This window comes from Trichechus manatus, unplaced genomic scaffold (assembly GCF_000243295.1).
Source record: "Trichechus manatus latirostris isolate Lorelei unplaced genomic scaffold, TriManLat1.0 scaffold00261, whole genome shotgun sequence".
In the NCBI taxonomy this organism is placed as follows: Eukaryota; Metazoa; Chordata; class Mammalia; order Sirenia; family Trichechidae; genus Trichechus; species Trichechus manatus.
Genome location: NW_004444197.1, coordinates 1,857,407 through 1,881,102, shown reverse-complemented (window position 1 = coordinate 1,881,102; position 23,696 = coordinate 1,857,407). Strand labels below are relative to the sequence as shown.

Below are 23,696 nucleotides of genomic sequence, written 5' to 3'. Positions count from 1 at the left end.
AAAAAAAAAAAAAAAACCAAACCCGTTGCACTGAGTTGATTCCAACTCATAGCGACCCTATAGGACAGAGTAAAACTGCCCCCACAGAGTTACCAAGGAGCGGCCAGTAGATTCGAACTACTGACCTTTTGGTTAGCAGCCGAGCTCTTAATTTCTGAAAAAGGAAAGGTCCAAATGTCGAAGAGGAACATCAAAGCTCATTTTAAAACCCCCTTTGCTCCCAGAAAAGGAATCTGAGATTTCTTAATTTCTACAGATACCTGATAGGACCTGGCACTCAAATGTATTTTAGCAAAACAATTCCTAGACACAGGCCAGGTCAATAAAAACCCAGAGTCAGGATGAAACCTAGGAAGACAGATTTCAATCAGCTCAAGAAGGGTTTGCATTCTCAGTACGACCCAAATAGCATTATCCCTTAATGCAGTCTGCATCATTTGGTCTTTCTGGGTGGAGAAGAAAAGGCAAAGGGCAATATTTCCACAGAGCAGCATGTTCTTATTCCACTTAGACTAATTTTCTTTTATGTGTGCAAACTCAAGAGATAGGAAAATGTACTTTTAAGAACTAAATTCTTACCCTTTAATCAGAGCTTTACAACCTAAATAAATTAATCACTGAGTAGGAAAACAATCACTTTACAATCATGCCCACCCCTCCCCTTCCTCCCCTGCGAAAAACCTTGAATAGACTAAGTGAGCAATGCTTCATTACACTTCATTTACTGGTAACAAGAACAGATTCCAAAATGCCTTTTCAGAAACATCACATTATATACATCTTTTCAAATTAGGATCTCAAATATTATTAGCTACCAGATGTCTTTCACTTTATGTACCTTATTTTATTTAAACTCCAAAACAGCCCAGCAAGGTAGATGGTAGTACCTCCTTTTACAGAAGAGGAAACTGAGGCTCTTAGAAATTAAGTAACTTGCTCAAGATGACAAAACCAATAGGCAGCAGCCCAGAATCCAAACCCAGGTCTGCTTCCCACCCCCACCCCCAAAAAAATCTGAGGTAGAGTATCTTCCTATTTTGAAGATTGGAAAACAGAATTTTAAGAGTGGGTCAAAACAAAAGCTGATGTGTTCCACTACCCCAGGTCAAACTGCTTCTCCACCATTAAGGCCCAACAGCTGAAGAAAAGCTCCCACAGGGCCCTCTTCTGCCCAGCATGTATTTAGCTTCATTTGTTAAATCAGTATTTCACAAAGAAAGGCATGAAATATCTGACTTGTATTTGGAAACACGCACAAGTACCTTGTTTCCCTTCCCTGAGGCAGCTGTATTGAGAGCAAGTGAAAGGGAGCTATGTGGATAATGCAGCAACTCAACCAAACTCCAGACTGTTGACAAAAAGCAAACCTCATCTGAATAAAACCTCTGATCAAAAATGGCAGGTGATGGGGTAAAGGTGAATGAAGAACATCAAAGACATAAGGAAAGCGTTAGCCCAAGAGACAGAAAGGGCCACATAAACCAGAGACCTCATCAGCCTGAGACCAGAAGAACTAGATGGTGCCCAGCTACCACTAATGACCACCCTGACAGGGAACACAACAGAGACCCCAAATGGAGCAGGAGAGAGGTGGGGTGCAGAACTCAACTTCTAGTAAGAAGACCAGACTTAATGGTCTGAGACTGGATGGAGGAACCCTGGAAAGCATGGCCCCTGGATTCTCTATCAGCCCAGAACTAAAATAATTTCTGAGGCCAACTCTTCAGACAGGGATTGGACTGGACTGTGGGACATAAAGTGATACTTGTAAGGAGTGTGCCTCTTAGCTCAAGTAGATACAAGAGACTATAATGGGCAGCTTCTGTCCGGAGGTGAGATGGGAAGGCAGAGAGGGTCAGGACCTGGTTGAATGGACATGGGGAATCAGGGGTGGAAAGGAGAAGTGTGCTGTTACTGTATGGGGAGAGCAATTAGAGTCACATAACAATGTATGTATAAATTTTTGTATGGGAAAAAATAAAAAAATAAAATGGCAGATGAGAGCACTGAGGAAAGAGGCTACCATCACCACCCAACTGACAAAGCTTAAAGTAGTGAGGGCCTGAGGGGCGCAGAGGCCGGCAGGGCTGCGTGCTCATCACCAGGCCCATCAGACCACTGCCTGCCCAGCCTCTTGGGGAGGGAGACTCAAGGCAAGTGCCCGCTGGGTCCTGCAACACCATCTCCTATTTCAGAGCCCTTCCGAGAGTCAAGGTGACCAAGCAGAGAGAGAAGCTACCAGCTGGGAAGAAATGCACAAACTCAAGGAAGTAAGAGGGGAGTGGCAAGCGACAGCTTTTAAAAGAGTAAAATGGAGTCACCTGTGCCCCTTTCCCCACATCTCCACCACAAGCTATCAAAACCTGAAAGAAAATCAGATTCCACTTAAAAGAAATACAGAAAGTAGACTCAAAAGCTTGAGAAGAACATTCAGGAAGTATAATTTTTTGTGTGTGCATATTAAAAAGCCAATCTGTGTGACATCTTTTAATTGCATTTTTCTTTATTAATAAATCACAATAGCAAATTAAGCACATAACATAGTCCCTTCTACGTCCTCATTTCTGCTGCTTCTATGCTTTTCAGACGTTCCAGAAAAAGCACCCAACCTTTCCAGAATTAGTATGGGTTTTAAAAATAAAACCCAAACCCAGCACAACTGCATTTTCCCAATCCCAGACAAGCCAGAAGCAGATGGGACTGCAGCAGACAGTGAGAGTGATGAGAAGGTGCCTGAGCGGGCAAGAGTGGAAGCCAGAGAGGACCAAAGAGGAGGTGCGGCATGGAGAAATGATGCAGAGAAATCCTGGCAGCAAAGTACACACCTTGGCATTGATATAACGGTCAAAGGGGCCATACTTTTTGAATTCTTTGATCTCAAGAGCATTCTACAAAAAGGAGAGGAAAAGAAAATGTGATGATGAAATGGATGAAATATATCAAAGCAATGCATAGCCCTGAGGGGTCCCAACACTAGAACTAGTATTTGCCCTTTGGGTGCCTCAAAAGGAAGTTAATGGGAAAGACAACCTCCAGGGCACCGTGCTCATCTCCCCCTTTTATCCAAGTATCCAATTGGAACCACATTAATGGCTTTTAAATAAATCAATGTAGTAGCTGTAACTACTACCTAGATCCATTATGTTCTTCAAGCTACTGCAGACATCTTGCCCAGGCCCTGTCCCCACCCACCTGCCTGCCAGATTTTCAAAGCACGGCTGGTGTCCCACCTATCAATGGATACTCTGGGCAGGAAGCAGCTGTGAGCAGGACAAGCTAGCACATTCAAGTGTCTCAAAAATCCAAGCAGCTGTGTTCCAAGTCAAACGTGAGCAAAGACAGGATTAGAAATGGTTGCTGGAAATTTCTTAAATGAGAAGGACTTTAACAGGTGAGCAGGTTTTTCAACATTGAGGAATATTAAAAGCAAACTTCCTTATAAATTTCCTCCAGATAAGAGAAATTACCCCTTTAGCTAGGAGGAGTAAAATCACATTTATATTCTAAAGAGGCAATTCTAAAGAGAAAACTTGTATTCCCAAATGTTATAAACAAACAAACTTACTGATGATCTTAAATGTCTGCTGCTCACCTACCCAAAATATATAGCCCAAAAGGGGAACGGGAAGCTGAGTAACAGCTATACACACACAATCTCCCAATCAAGAGATTTGGGAGCACTACTTTAATTTTCTTATGCCTCAGAGTGAATCTGCCCTTCTCAGAATTGAAGTCATGCTCTTAACAGCTCACGGAGAACTTGCACTGGTCTCACTGACAGATGGACTCACCAGATTGATTTCCTACTTTTTATGGAATAACGGTGATCTAATCCTGCAGGTAATTTAACAATCTCCTCTCAGCAAAGTCGTTAGGAAAACAGTCTTAAGCTAATTAAGAAAGAGCAGCATCGTCCTCATTCAAACAGCTGAGAGAAGTACCTGCTTCAGTTCAGATCAGAGCGGAAAACAGAGAATGGTCTGGCATATAGGAAAGTCCATCTCCTCTCAAATGGGCATATAACCTCAGATCCAAACTACCAGAAGTTGTATTTTATGAGAGGCTTGTCTAAAACTTGCATAATTCATGTATAATTTTCCCAAAGGAATAAATGTAAAGAGGAGATATATACTCAGAGTACTAAAATCCATGATCACTATAAGGCAGTTTTGCTCAAATATTGCCTTTTTCATTTTCTCATAATTATCTTTGCTCTTTCAACACAAGTTCACTCCTAAAATTAACATCAGAGAACATCATGGAAGTGATCCTCATTCTGACTTGCATTTATATTTTTGAATTGTGAGTTCATTTTTCAGAACTAGCACTAGTACTTCCACTTCTGCAAATTCTGGCGTGTGTGAAAAGCAAAACAAAACAGAAAAAACAGTATGGTTCAGACAGTGCTGACAAACACTAGTTATTTTTGTTTACCAGCTAAAGTTGCATTGCCATGTTGATGGCATAAGCACAGTTTATAATTCATTAAAGTCCACCAGTTTGAAACAGACTCTATGCACTTTTGCACTATTTCAATTTTGAACATGAAGTATTTATATGTTTATTATAGGACTACTTCAAATCTGTATGATTCAAATGCACAGAAAATACATCCTCATAGTATAAGGTTCCCCTGTAACACTAAGAGAAGTAAGTAGAGCTAGGTGGAGCAGAGTCACATGTGGCATGGGGGAGGAGCTGGTTCCAGATTTGAGCTATAAGACTCGATGGTAATAGGGCTGCCAAGGTCTGGCTGTAGCTGAATGGAGAGAAGCCTCCCTTCCTTCCGACCTGTTCATTGACTTTGGTGTGGGAGGGCCCTTGATGGATGAGCAATCGTACTATCTGGGCATCTCCTTTCCAGGCTGCCAAGTGCAGAGGGTAACAGCCTTTACAGTCAGCCACGTTGGTCAGCGCATCGTTCCTCAGAAGAACCTCGACCACATCCCTAGAAGGCAAAAATCAATCATGAGCTTGCAGAAACTCACAAGTCTTTCCAGCTAACCCTTCTTTACATTTGCATAACATGCAGCCCTTTCACGGATGCTATTTCATTTGGCTCCCCTATCTGTACCTGAGTTCATTGCCCAGGCTTGTCTTTTTATTTCATGAACTACTTGCACAGCAGCTGCACCATCCTGAACCACACTACACTGACTCATCACCTGCCCCACTTATCTAGGCTTTCTTGATAAACCATCTACTTTCCACTACTTTGAAAATGTCTGACCCCTTGTCTAAACCTTGCAGTGTCTCCTTGTTTGTAATGTTTAGACAGCATTCAGGAATAGAATTTACATAAAAGTAGCCATGCAAGACAAACATCATTATTCACCTCATTATTCAGAGCATTTAGTGATGTGGGAACTGAAAGGGACGGGTGGAGTAGAATTAAAGTTGTTGTAAACATAAGCCAGACACACATGGTATCATTTGATATTGCCAGAAAGAGGGACTTAGCTTTCTTCTTGGTGACACCACTAATTAAGCAGATATAAGTGCATAATTATCCCCAGGCACATGAGGTCAAAGAAAAACCCCTCTGTAAATAAAAACAACATCTGGAGATGAACTTGGCTAACAAGCTACAGTCTTTTAAGTTCAAGATTCATTTAAATTCAGGATACCTCACTATTTTAAGGGAGAAGGGGTCTTTACAGATTTCTTTTTCGCTTTTTCTGAAATGGCTACAGAAAAGACATAATAATCACACTCAATATATTTTAGAAAAGTTTAATGTTGAAGGAACAAGAGTCAATTAGGCTGGGCCAAATAGTACACAAACCCCATTGGGGTGAGTCGATTCCGACTCACAGTAACCCTATAGGATAGAGTAGAACTGTTCCATAGGGTTTCCAAGGAGCAGCTGGTGGATTCGAACTGCTGACCTTTTGGTTAGTAGCCGTAGCTCTTAACCACTACACTACCAGGGCTCCCATGTACCTATAATCACCACTAAATAATCAGTCAGCATTTGCAGTCTTCCAAATACCACCTATGCTGATCCAACTGACCCAGAATTCCTGGGTATTCAGAAGCAAACTCCAGAAGATACTTCTAGATATCTAGATAGTGGTTAAGACAGCTCTTAACCACTGTGTCACCAGGGCTTCAAAAACAGTATACAAGTGATATAAAATACCATAAAGTGTTGAGGGTCTTGTTCCTTGCTCAGAAAAATCTAACATGATTTCTGATAAACACTTCTCATAAAAACTCTCTCTAACACCCTCTGTTCTGTTACAGTCTGGTTTACACTCTTCTACATCATGGCAAACCTACTCATTGTGCTCCACACACAACCGTCCTTGCCCCTTCTCTGAGCCATCAAATTCTCCCTCACTTTGAAGGTCAGCGCCCTCCTTGGGCTGCCAAATCATTTAAGCCTATGCCTTCTTCTTTCAAATTCCCCCCAAAGCTCACCTTCTCCAGAAAACTTTCCACACAAATCCCATCCAATTCCTAATAACTTCTCTATACTTAAGAGAATTAAATAGGCCATATTATTTATGTGTGCTTGTTTGTTTCACTTAAAAATGGCTCTTATTGTCTACAGGGCTAATCTCATGAGGAAAGAATAGCAGGCAAGGAGAAAAGCAAACAAATAATTACTTTAACAGAAAACAAGCTTCTCATGACCACTCAATCCATTTTCAGTTTTTCAAGAGACTAATCACCCAATAGATTATTCAGCCTCTTTATGATTTGGCTGTCCCAAATATGAACTTCATTATTTGGATCATTATGTGGCACTGGAACATTCCAGAGGGGAAAAAGGCAAGCAGAAGAAAAGGTGAAACTCAGTTAACCTTTGGTTAAAGGTTTTTTGGAGGGTGCGTATGTGTGTTTGTGCGGGGGAGGGAAGGATGTTTTTAAGTTATGCACTCAAGAGAGACCAGGGAATTCTGGATGAATTAAATTTAGTTTGTTTTTCTCTGTTTCTCAGTGCCACTGCTTAGTGAAATTCTCACAGGAAACAAGAAGGACAACCCGAAGGTCTGGGTTCTGACGGCTGGGGCAGGAATGCAGCATATTAATACTTACTTGTGGCCATTCAAAGCGGCATGATGCAGAGGTGTATACCCAGTGCTATCAACACAGTTCACATTTGGCCCTCTCCAGATGCTATAGGGGGAAAAAAAAAAAGAGATTTCACAGACTGAAGTCACAAACCAAATTCAGAGACAGGTGCTTAGGAAAGATTCCTATACAGTGCTTAACCAAACTGGCTACTTCCAAATGACTCCTGATAAAAGACGGCAGCTATTTGCTACAGAAATGCATAGCACTGAGGGCGTACAATGGTTTCCTGAACCAGGATTAAAGTGTTAAGACAACAGTAGCATCATTTAAGAGCTTGTTCTTCTGCATCCTTCTCCTCATCTGTAACTTCATTATTCACTCAGTCTGGGACTTGTGCCTCTGAGTACTCCAGGATTACAAAAATAGCTCATTGAAAGGTCATCAAAAATATCACTGAACCAAACTAATCAGCTAGCCACAGGTACTGGACACCAGAGCAGTGAGTACCCACTCCTGTGCTGGTGACTGAAGACTTGAGAGAGACCTCAATACAGCCAGCAAGAACCAAGATCAAAGAACTCACATTAACAAAAACATGAGGGTACACGTGTTAAGAAGCAAGAGACAATTTTGTCTTTCCTTTGTGAATATGTCTTATGGGTAACAAAAAGAATAACAAAAGAGAATGATCTGAATAAGATATATCATAGCTGTTGTTAGGTGCCATCAAGTCGGTTCCTACTCATAGCGACCCTACGTACAACAGAACGAAACACTACCCATTCCTGTGCCATCTTCACCACCGTTGCTATGTTTGAGCCCATTTTTGAAGCCACTGTGTCAATCCACCTTGTTGAGGGTTTTCCTCTTTTTTGCTGACCCTCTACTTTACCAAGCATGATGTCCTTCTCCAGGGACTGGTCCCTCCTGATAACATGTCCAAAGTAAGTGAGACCAAGTCTCACCATCCTTGCTTCTAAGGAGCATTCTGGCTGTACTTCTTCCAAGACAGATTTGTTCATTCTTCTGGCAGTCCGTGGTATATTCAATATTCTTTGCCAACACCATAATTCAAATTCTGTCTTTCTTATTCATTGCATGCATATGATGCAACTGAAGTACCATGGCTTGGGTCAGGAGCACCTTAGTCCTCAAAGTGACATCTTTGCTTCAGAGAGGTCTTTTGCAGCAGATTTGCCCACTGCCACACATTGTCTGATTTCTTGAATGCTTCTTCCAAGAGTGTTGATTGTGGATCCAAGTAAAATGAAATCCTTGACAACTTCAATCTTTTCTCCGTTTATCATGATGCTGGTTATTGGCCCAGTCGTGAGAATTTTTGTTTATGTTGAGACGTAATCCATACTGAATTCTGTAGTCTTTGATCTTCATCAGTAAAGTGCCCAAGTACTGTTTGCTTTCAGCAAGCGAGGTTGTGTCATCTGCATATCACACGTTGTTAATGAGTCTTCCTCCAATCCTGATGCCGCATTCTTCTTTGTATAGTCTAGCTTCTTGGATTATTTGCTCACTATACATGTTGAGTAAAGGATACAACCCTGTTGTACACCTTTCCTGATTTTAAACCAGAGTATCCCCTTGTTCTGTTCACATGACTGCCTCTTGGTCTATGTACAGGTTCCACATGAGCACAATTAAGTGTTCTGAAATTCCCATTCTTTACAATGTTATCCATAATCTGTTATGATCCACACTGTTGAATGCCTTTGCATCGTCAATAAAATTCAGGTAAACATCTTTCTGGTATTCTTGCTTTCAGCCAAGATCCATCTGACATCAGCAATGACATCCTTCATTCCACGTCCTCTTCTGTATCCAGCTTGAATTTCTGGCAGTTCCCCATCGATGTACTGCTGCAACCACTTTTGAATGATCTTCAGCAAAATTTTACTTGCATGTGACTTTAATGATATTGTTTGATAACTTCCCCATTCCGTTGGATCACCTTTCTTTGGAATGGGCACAAATATGGATCTCTTCCAGTCAGTTGGCCAGGAAGCTGTCTTCCAAATTTCTTGGCATAGACTAGTGCGCACTTTCAGCGTTTCACATTTGTTTGTTGAAACATCTCAGTTTTCTGCCAATTCCTGGAGCTTTGTTTTTTGCCAATGCCTTCAGTGCAGCTTGGACATCTTCCTTCAATACCATTGGTTCTTGATTATATGCTACCTCCTGAAATGGCTGAACATCAACCAATTCTTTTTGGTACAATGACTCTGTATTCCTTCCATCTTCTTTTGATGCTTCCTGAATCATTCAGTATTTTGCCCATAGAATCCTTCACTATTGCAACTTGAGGCTTGAATTTTTTCTTCAGTTCTTTCAGCTGGAGAAATGCTGAGCATGTTCTTCCTTTCTGGTTTTCTAACTCCAGGTCTTTGCACATTTCATTATAATACTTTACTATGTCTTCTTGTGCCACCCTTTGAAATCTTCTGTTCGGCTCTTTTGCTTCATCATTCCTTCTGTTCACTTTACCTACTCTATGTTCAAAAGCAAGTTTTAGAGTCTCTACTGACATCCATTTTGGTCATAGTAGGGAGGCTGAAATGTAACCTTATTCAGCCTTCAAAGCCTTAATTTTTATTTCTCTTTCACACCTTTCTGCACTGGCCAGGGCTTCTAAAATAATACTAAATAACAGAGGGTGGCCTGTTTTGTCCTTCCTTTTAATGAGAATGCCTCTAGTGTTTCTGAAGTTAGTTTGAGGTAAACACTCTGTATCATGTAAAATAAGTACATTTTTTTTCTTTTTAAAGTGTTATTAAAAATAATTGTTTATTTACATTTTCTGCATCTGTGGGGACAATCATAATTTTTGACATTTAATCAACTAATATTTTACCAATAGATTTCTTAATATTGACTGTGAGGCTGATCTAAAGTTTTCACTTTTTGTGCTATGTGATTGAATGGTTATCTGTGTTGGCTGTGGGTCATAATGAACCGGGCAGCTTTCTACCCATTTCTATATTCAGGAATCACTGACATAGAGTATTAAAATTACAGAGAAAAATGGTACCACCACTATGGAGAACAGTATGGCGCTTCCTCAAAAAGCTAGAAATAGAAATACTTTATGATCTAGCAAGCCCATTCCTAGATATATACCCTAGAGATCTAATAGCAGTGATACGAACAGACATATGCACACTATGTTCATTGCAGAATTATTCACAATAGAAAAAAGATGGAAACAACCTAACTGCCCATCAACAGATGAATGAATACACAAATTGTGGTACATACATAAAATGGAATACTATTCAGCTATAAAGAATAATGGTGAGTTCTCAAAACATACTATAACATGGATGAATCTGGAAGACATTATGCTGAGTGAAATAAGTCAATCACTAAAGGACAAATATTGCATGGTCTCACTTTTACAAAAAGACAAGAATAGATATACACACAGAAAGCAACATTCTTTGATGGTTACCAGGGATGGGAGAGGAAGGGAAGGGGAATCATTTTCTAGTTGGCAGACAATTGTTATGTTTGATGATGGCAAAGACTGTACCCAACGTGGGTGAAGTTTACACAACTGGACCAAGGCAAATGATGACAATAAGAAGTATATAAGAATAAGGGATAATTTTGGTAAATGCTATAACATATACAATTTTGCAACAACAGTAATGAGAACCAAAAAATATGTGTGTAGTTACATAAGTAGATATGTATGCATATATGTGTATAAGAAGGCATATGTGAGTATGTGGGTGTGCATGTATAGTTGTATCTGTAGGTGTATGTATATACATGATTGCGTGTGCTGCATATATATAATAAAGCACATAGGGGCACAATTGCAGATATTTCCTAGACATACCTAAACACTTTGAGGGTTTGGTTTACTGCATTTAAAGACTTAGGACCATAGTCATGGGGGAAAACTCGGTTAATCTGCATAGTATAGTTCATAAAGATATTGTTCTACATCCTAATTTGGTGAGTAGCATCTGGGGTCTTAAAAGCTTGTGAGTGGCTGTTAGGATTGAGTTGTGTTCCCCAAAAATGTGTGTCAACTGGGCTAGGCCATGATTCCCAGTATTGTGTGACTATCCACCATTTTGTCATCTGATGAGATTTTCCTACATGTTGTAAATCCTGCCTTTATGATATTAATGAGGCAGTATTAGAGGCAGTTATGTTAACAAGGCAGGACTCAATCTACAAGATTAGGTTGTGTCTTAAATCAATCTCTTTTGAGATGTGAAAGACAGAAGCGAGCAGAGACGTGGGGACCTCATACCACCAAGAAAGTAGTGCCAGGAGAAGAGCACATCCTTTGGACCCGGGATCCCTGCCCTTAGACCAGGGGAAGATTAATGACAAGGACATTTCCCCTGACCCGACAGACAGAGAAAGCCTTCCCCTGGTGCTGGCACCCTGAATTGGGACTTCTAGCCTCCTGGACTGTGAGAGAATAAATTTCTGTTTGTTAAAGCCACCCACTTGTGGTATTTGTGCTATAGCAGCACTAGATAACTAAGACAGCGGCCATCTAAGATACAACTATTGGTCTGTATTCATCTGGAGCATAAAAGAAAGAAGGAAACCAAAGATTCAGAGAAGAAACTAGGCTACAGGACTAACAGCTCACACAAACCATGGCCTCATCTATCCTGAGACCAGAAGAACTAGATGCTGCCCAGCTACCACCAACAACCATTCTAACCAGGGACACAACAGATGCTCCCGGATAGAATGGGAGAAACATATAGAACAAACCTCAAATTCCTAAAAAAGTCCAGACTTACTGGACTGGTAGAGACTAGAGGATCCCCCAAGACTACTGCCCTGAGATACCCCTTAAACTTGGAACTGAACTCACTCCTGGAGGTCACCTTTCAGTCAAATAACAGACTGGCTCATAAAATAAACACTATCACTTGCTAGCACTGTGCTCCTTTAAATAATCATCTCTATGAGACCAAACGGTCAATACTTACCATAAAACAAAGATGAGAACGTAAGGGGGGAGGGGGTAGAGATGCTAAATTAATGGAAAAAGAACAATCAGAATGGAAATGAGAATGCTGACGCATTGTGAAAAACGTAACCAATGTCACTGAACAATATGTATAGAAATTGTTAAATGGGAACTTAATTTGCTGTGTAAACTTTCCCTAAAAATACAAAAAAAGAAAAACATATAAAGAATCACCAGTAAAACCATCTGGGCCCAGAGCCTTTATGCTGGAAGCTGCCATTATTTCCTCCATTTCCTGCCTGAAGTTCTACGAAGTGACAAAAAAGATATCCCACGATAGACAGATAGATTAGGTAGGTAGGTAGGTAGATTAGGTAGGTAGGTAGACAGGTAGGTAAGTAGGTAGGTAGGGAGGTAGATAGATAGATAGACAGATTGCTAGACAGATAGCTAGACAGACAGATAGATTTAGCCCAAGAAAATAAGAGAAGATGTTATTAAGTCGTTGGTAATGTTAAGTAATTCCTAAAAGACAGAAATCAGACAAAATCAGATCTACAAAGACACAACCTAGAAAGACACAAATTACAACTATCAGACAGATACTGGAGCCCTGGTGGCATGGTGGTTAAGAGCTCAGGCTGCTAACCAAAAGATCATCAGTTCAAATCCACCAGCTGCTCCTTGGAAACCCTATGGGGCAGTTTTACTCTGTCCTATAAGGTTGCTATGAATCAGAATCTACTTGATGGCAAGGGGTTTGGTTTGGTTTGGTTTAGGTAGATACCATTTTTCACGTAGCTGACTGGTAAAATGAAAATGACATTATCTAGTGTTTGTGAAGATCAGGGTAACAAGAAGACTTAAATATCATTGGTATGAGTTTAAATTGGAATTCCTTTGGGAAGACAATTTGGCAGCAGCAATCCAAACTGAAAACAGGCATTCACTTTAAGCCAGAAACTCCACTTCCAGGCAATTATCCAACAGAAACACTCATACATGTGTACAAAAGACACGTGTTTGTACAGGACTGCTTCACTGTTTGGAGTAAAAAACAAAGTATAAACGTCCATCAATAGGAGGACATTAAAGACTAGATATACCAATAAAATTAAATGTTACATAGCCAGTAACAACAACAGCATAGGAAAGAAAAGCAATCAAGTTTGACCTATATGTCCTCACCTGGGAAGATTTCCCAAGAGACATACAATGTTATTAAGTGAAAGAAAAAAAAAAAGTCATAATATAATGCACAGAATATGAGCCCCCTTTTAATAAGTGTATATGTGCATGCACACACACACACACACACACACACACACACACACATACCAGCAAATGTGTAGGGCGGCACATAAAGGGTGCTCATCAAGTGCTGACTGTGGTTACCTCTGGGGGAAGAAATGTGTGCTGGGGGGCACTGCACAATGGTATAGAAAGACTTTCATGTTTTGCTCTGTATTCTACCACAGTTTTAAGCACTTACAATGAGAATGTATTCATGTAGTACTTTTATAATGATAATTTTTAAAAAGAAAGGGGATAAAGAACCTATGCATAGGGGAATGAAGGCAAAAAATACACTGAAATATTAATAATGGTTGTATGTGGATGAGAGGCACTTTAGGGAGTATGCAGGTAATTAGGTTTAAAACCTTAGGATAAATTATAAGAAAAGAGGTTATGTGAGTGTTTTGATATATAGGTTATTTGTTCATTGCCAGCTAAGGTTGATGACAAGGTCAGGACCCTAAGGTATATCCTGGTCTCTCCACCCTCCATTAAGCTTGGATTTCTATAGTGCCAGCACCTTCCAAACAAAGAGCTAAAAGCAATTATGTCTCTCTGTCACACTTGTATGATGACCTCATTTTCTAAACTAAAGATTATACACCTGTGCCTGACAGTGGATCAAAATGATGGGAAGTGAAATAGATCTGGAAAATATAGGAGGTATAGTTTCATACTTATTTTCCAATTGCCCTACAAGACAAAAGATTTACCCAAAACAAATTATTTGCTCCAGTCATAAGCCACATCAGTGGTAGATACAAAACTCTCATTTATGCAGCTCTTGACATTTGGCCAAACAAAGACTTTATAACCTAACTGGAGTGACAAGACACACATAAGGTGGATACAAGGCTGTACATAGTTCAATAGCATGATGACTGGAATGAACCAAAAGGAGCTGAAAAAGAGGAAACACCAACATAGGTTAAAGCAGGTAGGAGCTCAGGTCTGTCAGCTCTTAATTTAGTACTCCACTACCCGCTGCCGTCAAGTCGATTCCGACTCATAGCGACCCTATAGGACACAGTAGAACTGCCCCATATGGTTTCCAAGGAATGCCTGGTGGATTCGAACTGCCAGCCTTTTGGTTAGCAGCTGTAGCTCTTAACCACTATATCACCAAGGGCAGCTTAAATCTTAGTTTCAAGGTTACTTTGGGACCTGGACTGCCACGGCTGAAGAGATAGCCGAATCTTAATGGTATCTCTTTAGCCATGGCAATCGAGGTCACAAAGTAACCTTGAAACTAAGATTTAAGTTGCCCTTCATTTTAACAAAAGGGCAGTATTCAGCAAGCCTTCTGTCATTTTCATTCTTAACTTTTGCTGCCAAGCCTCTGGTTTAGAGGTAATTAAGCTTGGACATCCTATACCAGCACTAAAACTCCCTTAAAACAATTAGAAAAGACAAGGAAGAAGGATAGGGAATTTCCAACATAGACCTACAACATTTCCAACTATTAATGCTTTTCATTTATTTATTTTTTTTGTGTGGGGGGGTGGCTTTAACTAGCATATCCTTCAAAAGCCCATCTGGAAATTTTAGGAACTGGGGAATACTGCATTAAACAAAACCCAAATGAAAATGGAGAGTGGTAGTCTCCCTGCTCGGAATTTTAGCTTCAGACAAGATAGTAGTAACATCCCCCTCCACCCAAGTTTCTTCCTTTCTGGCATCCCAAGAAAAGGGCTATTTACAGTCTACATCTTCCTCCCTATCACACATACACCAATTCAACAATTTCTACATGTATAAGTCAATGACAATGATTACATTCTTTGAGTTGTGCAACCACTCTTACCCTCCTTTCCTGAGTTGTTCCTTCCCCCTTAACGTAAACTCACTGCCCCCTCAAGTTCCTAATTTTTCGAGTTACTGTTGTCAACTTGATCCCAACAGACAGATCTGAAAAGAGCCCAATGCTCAAGGCATACATTCTCTACCAGTTAAGCTGAACCATTGTTTGGTTTTAAGAAGACTTCAAGGAATATTTTTGGTTTAAGATTTTAAGATTATCTCAGGGCAATAGTTTCAGGGGTTCATCCAGCCTCCATGGCTCCAGAAAGTCTACAGTTCATGAGAATTTGAAATTCTGTTCTGCATTTTCCCCCTTTGATCAGTATTCTTCTATGGAATCTTTGATCAAAATGTTCAGTAACAGGTTCTCAAATTTCACCTCCCCCACACCCTCTTATCAGGAAGTGACTGGAGGATGTGCTCTACCAAACAAATGAGCAAACCAAGAAAGAGGAAGACAGGCCCCAGGAAGCAGGACAAAGAAGGCAAAAGGAATCAGCCCTGCAGCAGGCCTCACTCAAGAATAACCAGACCAGACCACAGCTAGAGGCCGCAGGGTTCCAGGGGGTGTCTACAAGAGAAAACGAAACTGACAAAATCAACTGACATGTCTGCCTAGGATGAGGAAAAAAATATTTAGGGATTTAAAAATTATGACTGTGGTTTGGAAAGTAAGAGTGACTGAGATAGAGAAAACTCAGAAAACCTACCAGAGAGGAAATTAATGAACTGTACAAGAAAGAAAATAGGAACATAGTATACTAATTGGCTCAGGAGGTGACTAATACTAACAGCCATAATAACATAAACATGAAATATTGATGTAATAAAAAATTATGATATAAGGAGCAATTGACTCAGGGTGTAAGAAAGTTAAACCTTCTTTCTCCAAAACAGAGATTAATACAGGATGTTTAAAATTAAAAAAACTAAGAAATAGCAATATAAGCATAATAATCAGAAATATGGAGGAAATCTCTGAAGAAGAGCTAAGAGTTGGAAATGGCTGCTTTCCTGGAGAGGAACTCGGGTGTGCATAAATGGTCTCCTGATAGGAATGGTGCAGAAAGGACTCTTTCTCAGTTTAGAGCTCTTTATTTGTCATTATTTGATTTTCTCTCTCACTAACCACAAGCAACTTAGGGGCAGATCCAAAATGTTTCGTTTATCACTATATTCCGACTACCAAGTAAGCATTACCCCTGGCTTGAGCTGAGAGCTGAACAGATAAGAAAAATCTACATGCAAAGGTATGAGACAGCTTAGCTATTTAAAGAAAGATGTAGTAAATTATTTTTTTAGATTACAGAAACTATAGAAACATAGATGTCCTCTTCCAAGTTATTTCTTGGGTAAATAATACTGCACAAATTTTACTAAGTATCTGTGGAGACTCACACCACTCTACGATAACATGCTGCCTATAAAGAAAAAGCAACATTTCTTCTGTGATTTATTGAGTGAGTCAGTGAGAAGAGTTTTTAAGAATAAGCTGCTCCCTTGCTTATCAAAGACCAGAGGCTTAACTGAAGGAAAACTGCCTTAATTAGCCACGCATTTGGAGGCACAGATGCCTCCACATTAGGGAAACCATAAATCCTGGTTTATACCTGTTGTCCCAGAATAATTATTCAGGGTCCCAATCTGGACTATAAACCATATGGCCACTGTACTCCATTCAGACTTTGAGACTCCTTTCTTGGGACTTTGTGTTTAAAAGGCTTAGAAATAACAGCTAACATTTATTAAACACTTACTATGAGGCAAGTATACTTTAAGTGGTTTAAATAATCTACTATTTACTTCTCACGAGAACCCTAAAAGGGAACCCTAGGAAACTGACAAGTATGGGTGAATAACTTACCCAGGACACAGCTGGAAGGGGTGACACTGAGTTTAACTTCAAAATCTTAACCATTGTGCTGTACAGCTTCTTGAAAAACCACTTCCCCTCTCACTGTTGTTCTCATTCCGGAATATGATGAATTAAGTGCAGTTTATATTCTTTCATTTCTGCCTTGCTTCACATTCCCCAGTCCTCATTCATCCTGTCTTGCTCCTTTTCTTTCTCTCTGGGGTCATAGGAAACCAATAAAGAGAACTGAGAAAAAGAGGCACGATGTTCTAGGTAGGAAATGGGTCCCAGAGGGAAATGAGTAGAGGTAGTTAACTGAAAGCCTTCCATTAACATTTCTAGAAATCCAATTAGCCAACAAACTTTGTTACTTAAGGTAACTATTGAAATCATCAACATGATAATGAAAGATACAAGCTGAATGAATTCATTTAATCTTAAGGTATTTAAGATGACTATTTTGTTGTTTTCAGGAAATGAAAATGACAAGAAATTTCAATATAGAATCTGAAAAGAAAGGCAAAAGGGATGAATGCCTCAAATTAAATTTACTGTCAGATTCTAGGTCCTTCATACAGTTTCTAAATGTCTCAAAGCACCACAGGAAAAAAAATGATACCCTGAATGTGGCTAATATGTAAACTGAATGTCAAAGATTTAATTTTTTTCCCTATATGCATGCAATTGCCTCATATGTGTGAATCCTGGACACGTATTAGCTGCAAAAATTCTAGTAAATTATCTACCCGTTGCTGCGGAGTTGATTCCAACTCACAGTGACCCTGTAAGATAGAGGAGAACTGCCCCTAGGGTTTCCCGGGAGCAGCTGATGGATTCGAACTGCTGACCTTTGGGTTAGCAGCTGAGGTCTTAATTACTGCACCACTGGGGCTCTGTAAATTATCTAACCTCTATGTAAAATGGAGATGTCACCTACTCTACCCCCACCCTCATAGGGTTGTTTTTTGAAATGCCATAATGTACGTGAAAAAACTGTAGACTGGAAGTAACCTAAAATATAAGGGCTTATCACCCATATGTAAAGTGAGGCCAAGCGTTCTATAGAATGAGACCGCTGTATATGTGTTGACATGAAAAAAACATCTAAAATATACGAAGTGAAAAATGCACTTGTACCTATAACAGCATGTAGAATATGATCTCATTTCTGTAAAAATGGTGTATTTTTCTAAGCCTATACTAACATATGGAAGGCTACATACCAGACTGTTAAGACTGATTGGTTATGGGGGTGGAGCATGTATTACTTCTGCAATAAAACACTCAAACACACAGATTTTTTTTTTTTTTTTTAAGTGAAACCAGATCTATTCCAGAGAGCGACAGGCTTCCGGTTATGAAATTCTGGAGAGAGTTCTTACAAGAAGGGGCTCTGGAGAAAATTTATTTCTGGGTTTGGACTCCTTTTTAAAAAGCCTCCTGTGGTCTTTGATTTTTCCAGCCTCCGAAAGATAAAAATCTATTACTCCCCTTTGCTTCTGAGTGTAGCCTTCAATTACCAAGGCTAAGAACAGGCTTGCCCAAATGACTTCAGTACAGGTTCCCAGGGGAAGAAACCAAATGGGTCAGTGATTTCAAAGGCAAGTAAATTTTAGAAGATGCTGTAGGAATTGTGAATAATGGTTATGTACCGCTAGCTTAAGTGATAGTTGAGGTTAGGGGAGGTGAATGGGTCAAATGAGGGTTACTAAGTCTCAGCTATCCTACCTCCTAAAATGGCTCACAAATCTGTCCTCCTTTCTCCATTTCTCAAGCTACTTCCTTACTCCTGAAGTAACTCCAAAATGACCTTGACTACCTCAAGTCTCTTCCTCTACCAATAAAAACAGAACAAAAAACACTCTAATGTTGTCACTATTAATTTCCTAAACTGCTTATTCAATCAGGTTTTTCTCCTACTTAGGAGGTTTTGATGGCTCCCTCTTGCCTCTAGGAAAAACTACCTCACATACAACTAGGACCTTCCCAAGCAAGACCGAGCTACCTGTCTGGCCCTAGCATCCTCCACACTTGATACACAACTGAGTACCAGATATGCTACTTCATCTGTCTGTGTCTGTACTTGCTGTTCTCTTCGCTTCACCCCATCTTAATCTTTGTGAAACCTCAAGCATCCTTCAAAGCTCTACCCAATGTCACCCCGCTTTCCAGCTGAGTTAACTAGGTCCACAGCTCTTCCTTGTAGACCTCTATTTAAAACATTTACAATCCTATGTTTTCGTTATTTATTTACAACCAACCTGCTTCCTTCATCAGACAGCGAGCTCCTCGAGGGCAGGGCCCTTGTCTTATACACCTCTCTATCCCCAGTGCCTAATACCTCCTTGCCCAAAACCCTTACTTTACAGATGGGGAAACTGAGATGATACAATGAGGAGAAGGGACAGCTTGTAACTAGCAGAGCCAGGTCCGGACCCCAGGCCACCTATCTCTCGCTCAAGCCAGTGCTCTTTGTACCACACCACACATTAGGATACATCTTCTTTACTTTCTTTACTTTCTCATATGACACTTGTCCTCAGTGCTCTCCTTTTATCATCTTCTTTGCCCTGCTCCCCTTACTAGTTCTCTGCATGAAGTGACCTATTGAGAGCCTTGACCATTCTATCGAACAGGTTCAGAATCATTTCTCTACTGGGTAAGTCTATGAAATTGGGTGTGAGGAGTGGTTTGGTAATGTGAGGTCAGGTGAAAGGAACAGGGGTGAAGTTAAGTCTACGGGGTTTCCAAAGTAAGCTAGAGCACTCTCGTGGGATTGGTGTGCAATGGTGAACTGCTCAGCTGCTAATCAAAATGTTGGTGGTTCAAATCCACCCAGCGGCTCCGTGGGAGAAAAACCTGGAGACCAGCTTCCTGTAAAGATTACAGCCTAGAAAACCCTATGGGGCAGCTCTACTCTGTTACATGGAGTTGCTATGAGTAGAAGATCAACTCGATGGCATCTGACAACAAGTAATTCCCCATCTGGGGCCAACCTCTGGCCTATCCGGTGTCTGTTCCATGGAAAGACTTCTTATTTAAGTGTATCATTTACTCTGAACCAAAAGAGCCCAGATTCGAGGAACCAGTCCCTTCTCAGGATCTTTTCACTAGTAACTTCCTCTCTACTTTAGTTCTATGTGGCTGAGGTGACATCCCAAACAGATTGTTTCCTACCTCATTTCTAAAAATTGTTTTCACTTCTTGAAGGAAACATAAAAATTATTTCTGAACATATATATTTACAGGGTATACAGATTTAATTTTACTGCCTTAAGCGCTTCTGTTTAAACTAACATAAAATAAATAAATAAGTTATTTATTTAGTAAGCACTGTAGCCCCTTAGTTGCAACTTCCATTAGTGAAAGTAGCTGAACAAGGTATGTTACTTCGGAATATTAAAAAAAGAAAACAACCCGACAACAAAAAAAAAACTTTGACTTTAACTAAGTCCAGGTTTTTCCTCACTTTCTTTGTCTCTATTTGTAAAATGTTTAAATTTAGTTTAATCCCAAAGCCTGTCTCAGGAACTCTATTGAGATCTGTATTAATCAGCCTCCCAAATCTGCTCTATTTGCCAAATTCCTTTTCTTGCTTTCTCAAAAGGTACCCAGTGGCCTATCCTTGGAATCTGTCCAAAAATGGGCACTCACTTTGGATGACTAAAAACCTTGGCAAACACCTGACTAAAAAGCAAGGCCACGCTACACCTAGCGTCTACCCACTGAGGAACAAGAGACTTGACCAGGAGGATTATAAAGGAAAAACAGACCCAAACTGGAGGGCTTTCCCACAAACAGCTTTTTGCTCCCCAGATTTGAAATTTACAAATCAAGAGAAGGCTACTTTCAACAATCAAAACTTTATATGGGAAGAAATACAGCTTCATATATCAAAGAACAGGAGGAAAGCATTGTCACCTGCTGATGGTCTGGGTTACAAAGAAATCCACAAAGTCTTTAATGAGTCTAATAGACTTATTTTAGAAGCACAATAGCTGCAATAGACAGTCTACCATAGATAGGTATCATACCCATTGCCATCGAGCTGACTCCAACTCACAGCAACCCTATAGGACAAAGCAGAACTGGCCCCTAGTGTTTCCAAGGAGCGGCTGGTGGATTTGAACTGCTGACCTTTTGGCTAGCAGTCAAACACTTAACCACTGTGACACCAGGGTTCCAGATAGTTATCATAGTAGGTACTTAACATTTATTAGGTCTAATTTCCATACTGACCAGTAAAATAAGAATTTGCATTTTATAAATTGTAACATGCTCAGAAAGGTAAAGTCACCTGCCCGAGGACACAAAGCTAGGAAGTGGGAGAACCAACATGCAAACTCCTTGTACCTGACCTGTAGGTCCATACTACTCTTTCCCATTCACCACCTGGCTCAATCGACGTTCTGGCAGATTTAAATAACTGTTGGTTCATATAACCACTGTTGATAATGAAAGCCTTAGAAAATCAACGGACTCTAAAAAGTTCTAACAATATTTCTGTATTAGCTCTGAATACTTACGGCTTTTGTACACAAATATATAGCAATTACTGGCTAAAATTAAGAGGCTGACTCAAAGCCAAGACTTATGATTCTAAATTGTAATATGAATTAAGAAATCCCACACTCCCTAAAGTGAACACTAATGCCAGAAGTAACAATGTACAACCTGAAACGCAGGAAGAAAAAACAGCATTAGGATGAAAAAAAGGTACAGGTCAACAAGGGTGTCACAATTTAAGAGTGGCATAATTTAAATACAAGCCATGATCCTAACTTTCCACCCTCGGCCTGGAGGCTTCAGTTCTCAACTGAAGCATCAGTCTAAGAAAAGTAGATGCAATTACACAAAATCAAAATATCATGGAGCTAGAAGAAACTGTAGGGATCATCCAGCAACTCACACACCCTTTTGACTGGGAGCATGAAACCTAAATGTTTAAACTCCTGTTTTAGCTCCTCTCTAGTAGATCATATCTCTTTCATGCTAGTAATCTCAAATCTAAGCCCAAGAAAGTATTTGAACTCTGGTCACTCGTGATGACTGTTACAGCAAATTGCCATTACTCTGTCACGCACTGCCAAGTTCACCAGTTGTTCTAGGGAGAGCTGGTAAATTTTTACTTGGAATCTAGTTCCTCAAAGAAATGAGAGATGGTCAATGTGTGGCCTAGCACTCAGAAGACACTGAAATATTTTAATTGGGTGGTGATCTGAGAAACTCACCCTGACTGCTAAGCTAGCCCCAAAGGACTATGAAAGAAAATTAAACATAATAAATGCCAAATGGAACGCACACAAAGCACTTTAAACCCTTCCATATGCAAATTCCTCAAGGTTACAACTCAGATAATGTTACTCAGAATCTAATACTTTATAGGTTAATGATATTATCAACCTATAAAGCATGAGAGAATCACTTCTAACAACCACAACAACTACACTGAGAACAAGCCCCCAAGCCAGCTCCCGGAGGTGCCTGATCTCAAGCCAATTTCCTCTCACTCTTTCTGGCTCGATGCTGTGCATGGTCAGTCACATTCCCAGCAGAAGTCAGCCTGAGTCCTCTCCGATTTCCTAGTCCAGGTCATACACTCTGCTACTTTGTGACATCTTTGAAATAAATGCCTTTAAAGAATTAGCAACTGTCAATTTTAATAACTGACTAAAGTTATCCCAGGAATGTCATCAAGAGGGGTGAACACCAGAGAATCTAATGTACCCATTAATTAATTAAAGAAGAAAAACATACGTTCTTCTAATTAGATATAAAACATTTGATGATTCAATACTCATTCATGATTTAAAAAAACTAATGTCAATAATATATTAAGTGAAAAGACCAAGTTGCAGGATGTGTTTGTATACATATATTTAAAACAAAAATGAAAGATATTTGGATAAGCATAGAAAAAAATCTGAAAAATATGCATAAAACTGCTGGAGGGGGGAGTGAAGGGAGGAAGAGACACTTTCATTTTCTCCCTTATATGTTTTCATATTGTATTATGAGAATGTATTACGTTAATAATTTTAAAATGACATTTTCATTTAGAAAAGTTAGCGTCAACAGTATTCCAAATCTTGGTTCACTTAATTTTATACCCAATTTATAGAAAACGCTGTCTTATTAATGATCAGAAAAATTTTTTTTCTCAATTATATACACGGATGTAAATTAAATCACCAATCATTCCCATTTTTCCTGCAAATTTTCATCCTCATCATGGCTGTCACATGCAGACTCCCAGAGGTCTTTATCCTCAAGGATAAAGGTCATATCAAGTATATTGCTCTGAACACCCTGCACACTGATAAAATACATTTTTCAAGAGAAAATAATGTGAAACAGCACATTTCAGGCTTTTGGATCAGTCTTCAGGTCAGTGAACTACATCGGTCAATTCAGAGGGCTTAGCTTTATTATCTTCCAAATTTACACACAGTTATTTTCCAGAGCTCACTATGTGGAATATCAACTTTAGAGACACAAAGTACTCATCAGACAGTACAAAATACACTCTGTCCTTAAATCCACATAGCTGCTTATCTTGCAACTATTCTTGGCCCAGAAGACAAGAATAGTCCCCTCACAGCCAACTCTGAAAACGAGAGTGTTAGTGGCCATCTAACCAGGACCAAGATGACTGAAATTCATTATGCTTACACCACAGTGTTTCCTCCAAAGCCTGGCCAAGTGGCCTCCACCACTGCCTACAAGGGCTGGGAGAAGCAGTCATGTTTCTTAGATGAGCAA

General features: G+C 39.9%; 1 protein-coding gene across 1 annotated transcript in view; it reads right to left on the bottom strand.

Annotated features, from left to right (window-relative positions):
- Nucleotides 1-23,696, bottom strand: part of LOC101359077 (ankyrin repeat and SAM domain-containing protein 1A) — a 168,792-nt gene that overhangs the window by 89,557 nt on the left and 55,539 nt on the right. The window contains exons 3-4 of the mRNA XM_023724813.1: nt 7,045-7,125; nt 4,792-4,948 (exon numbers count right to left, since the gene is read on the bottom strand). Of these exons, the coding sequence (XP_023580581.1) occupies nt 4,792-4,948; nt 7,045-7,125 (238 nt within the window). The remainder of the gene's footprint in view (nt 1-4,791; nt 4,949-7,044; nt 7,126-23,696) is intronic.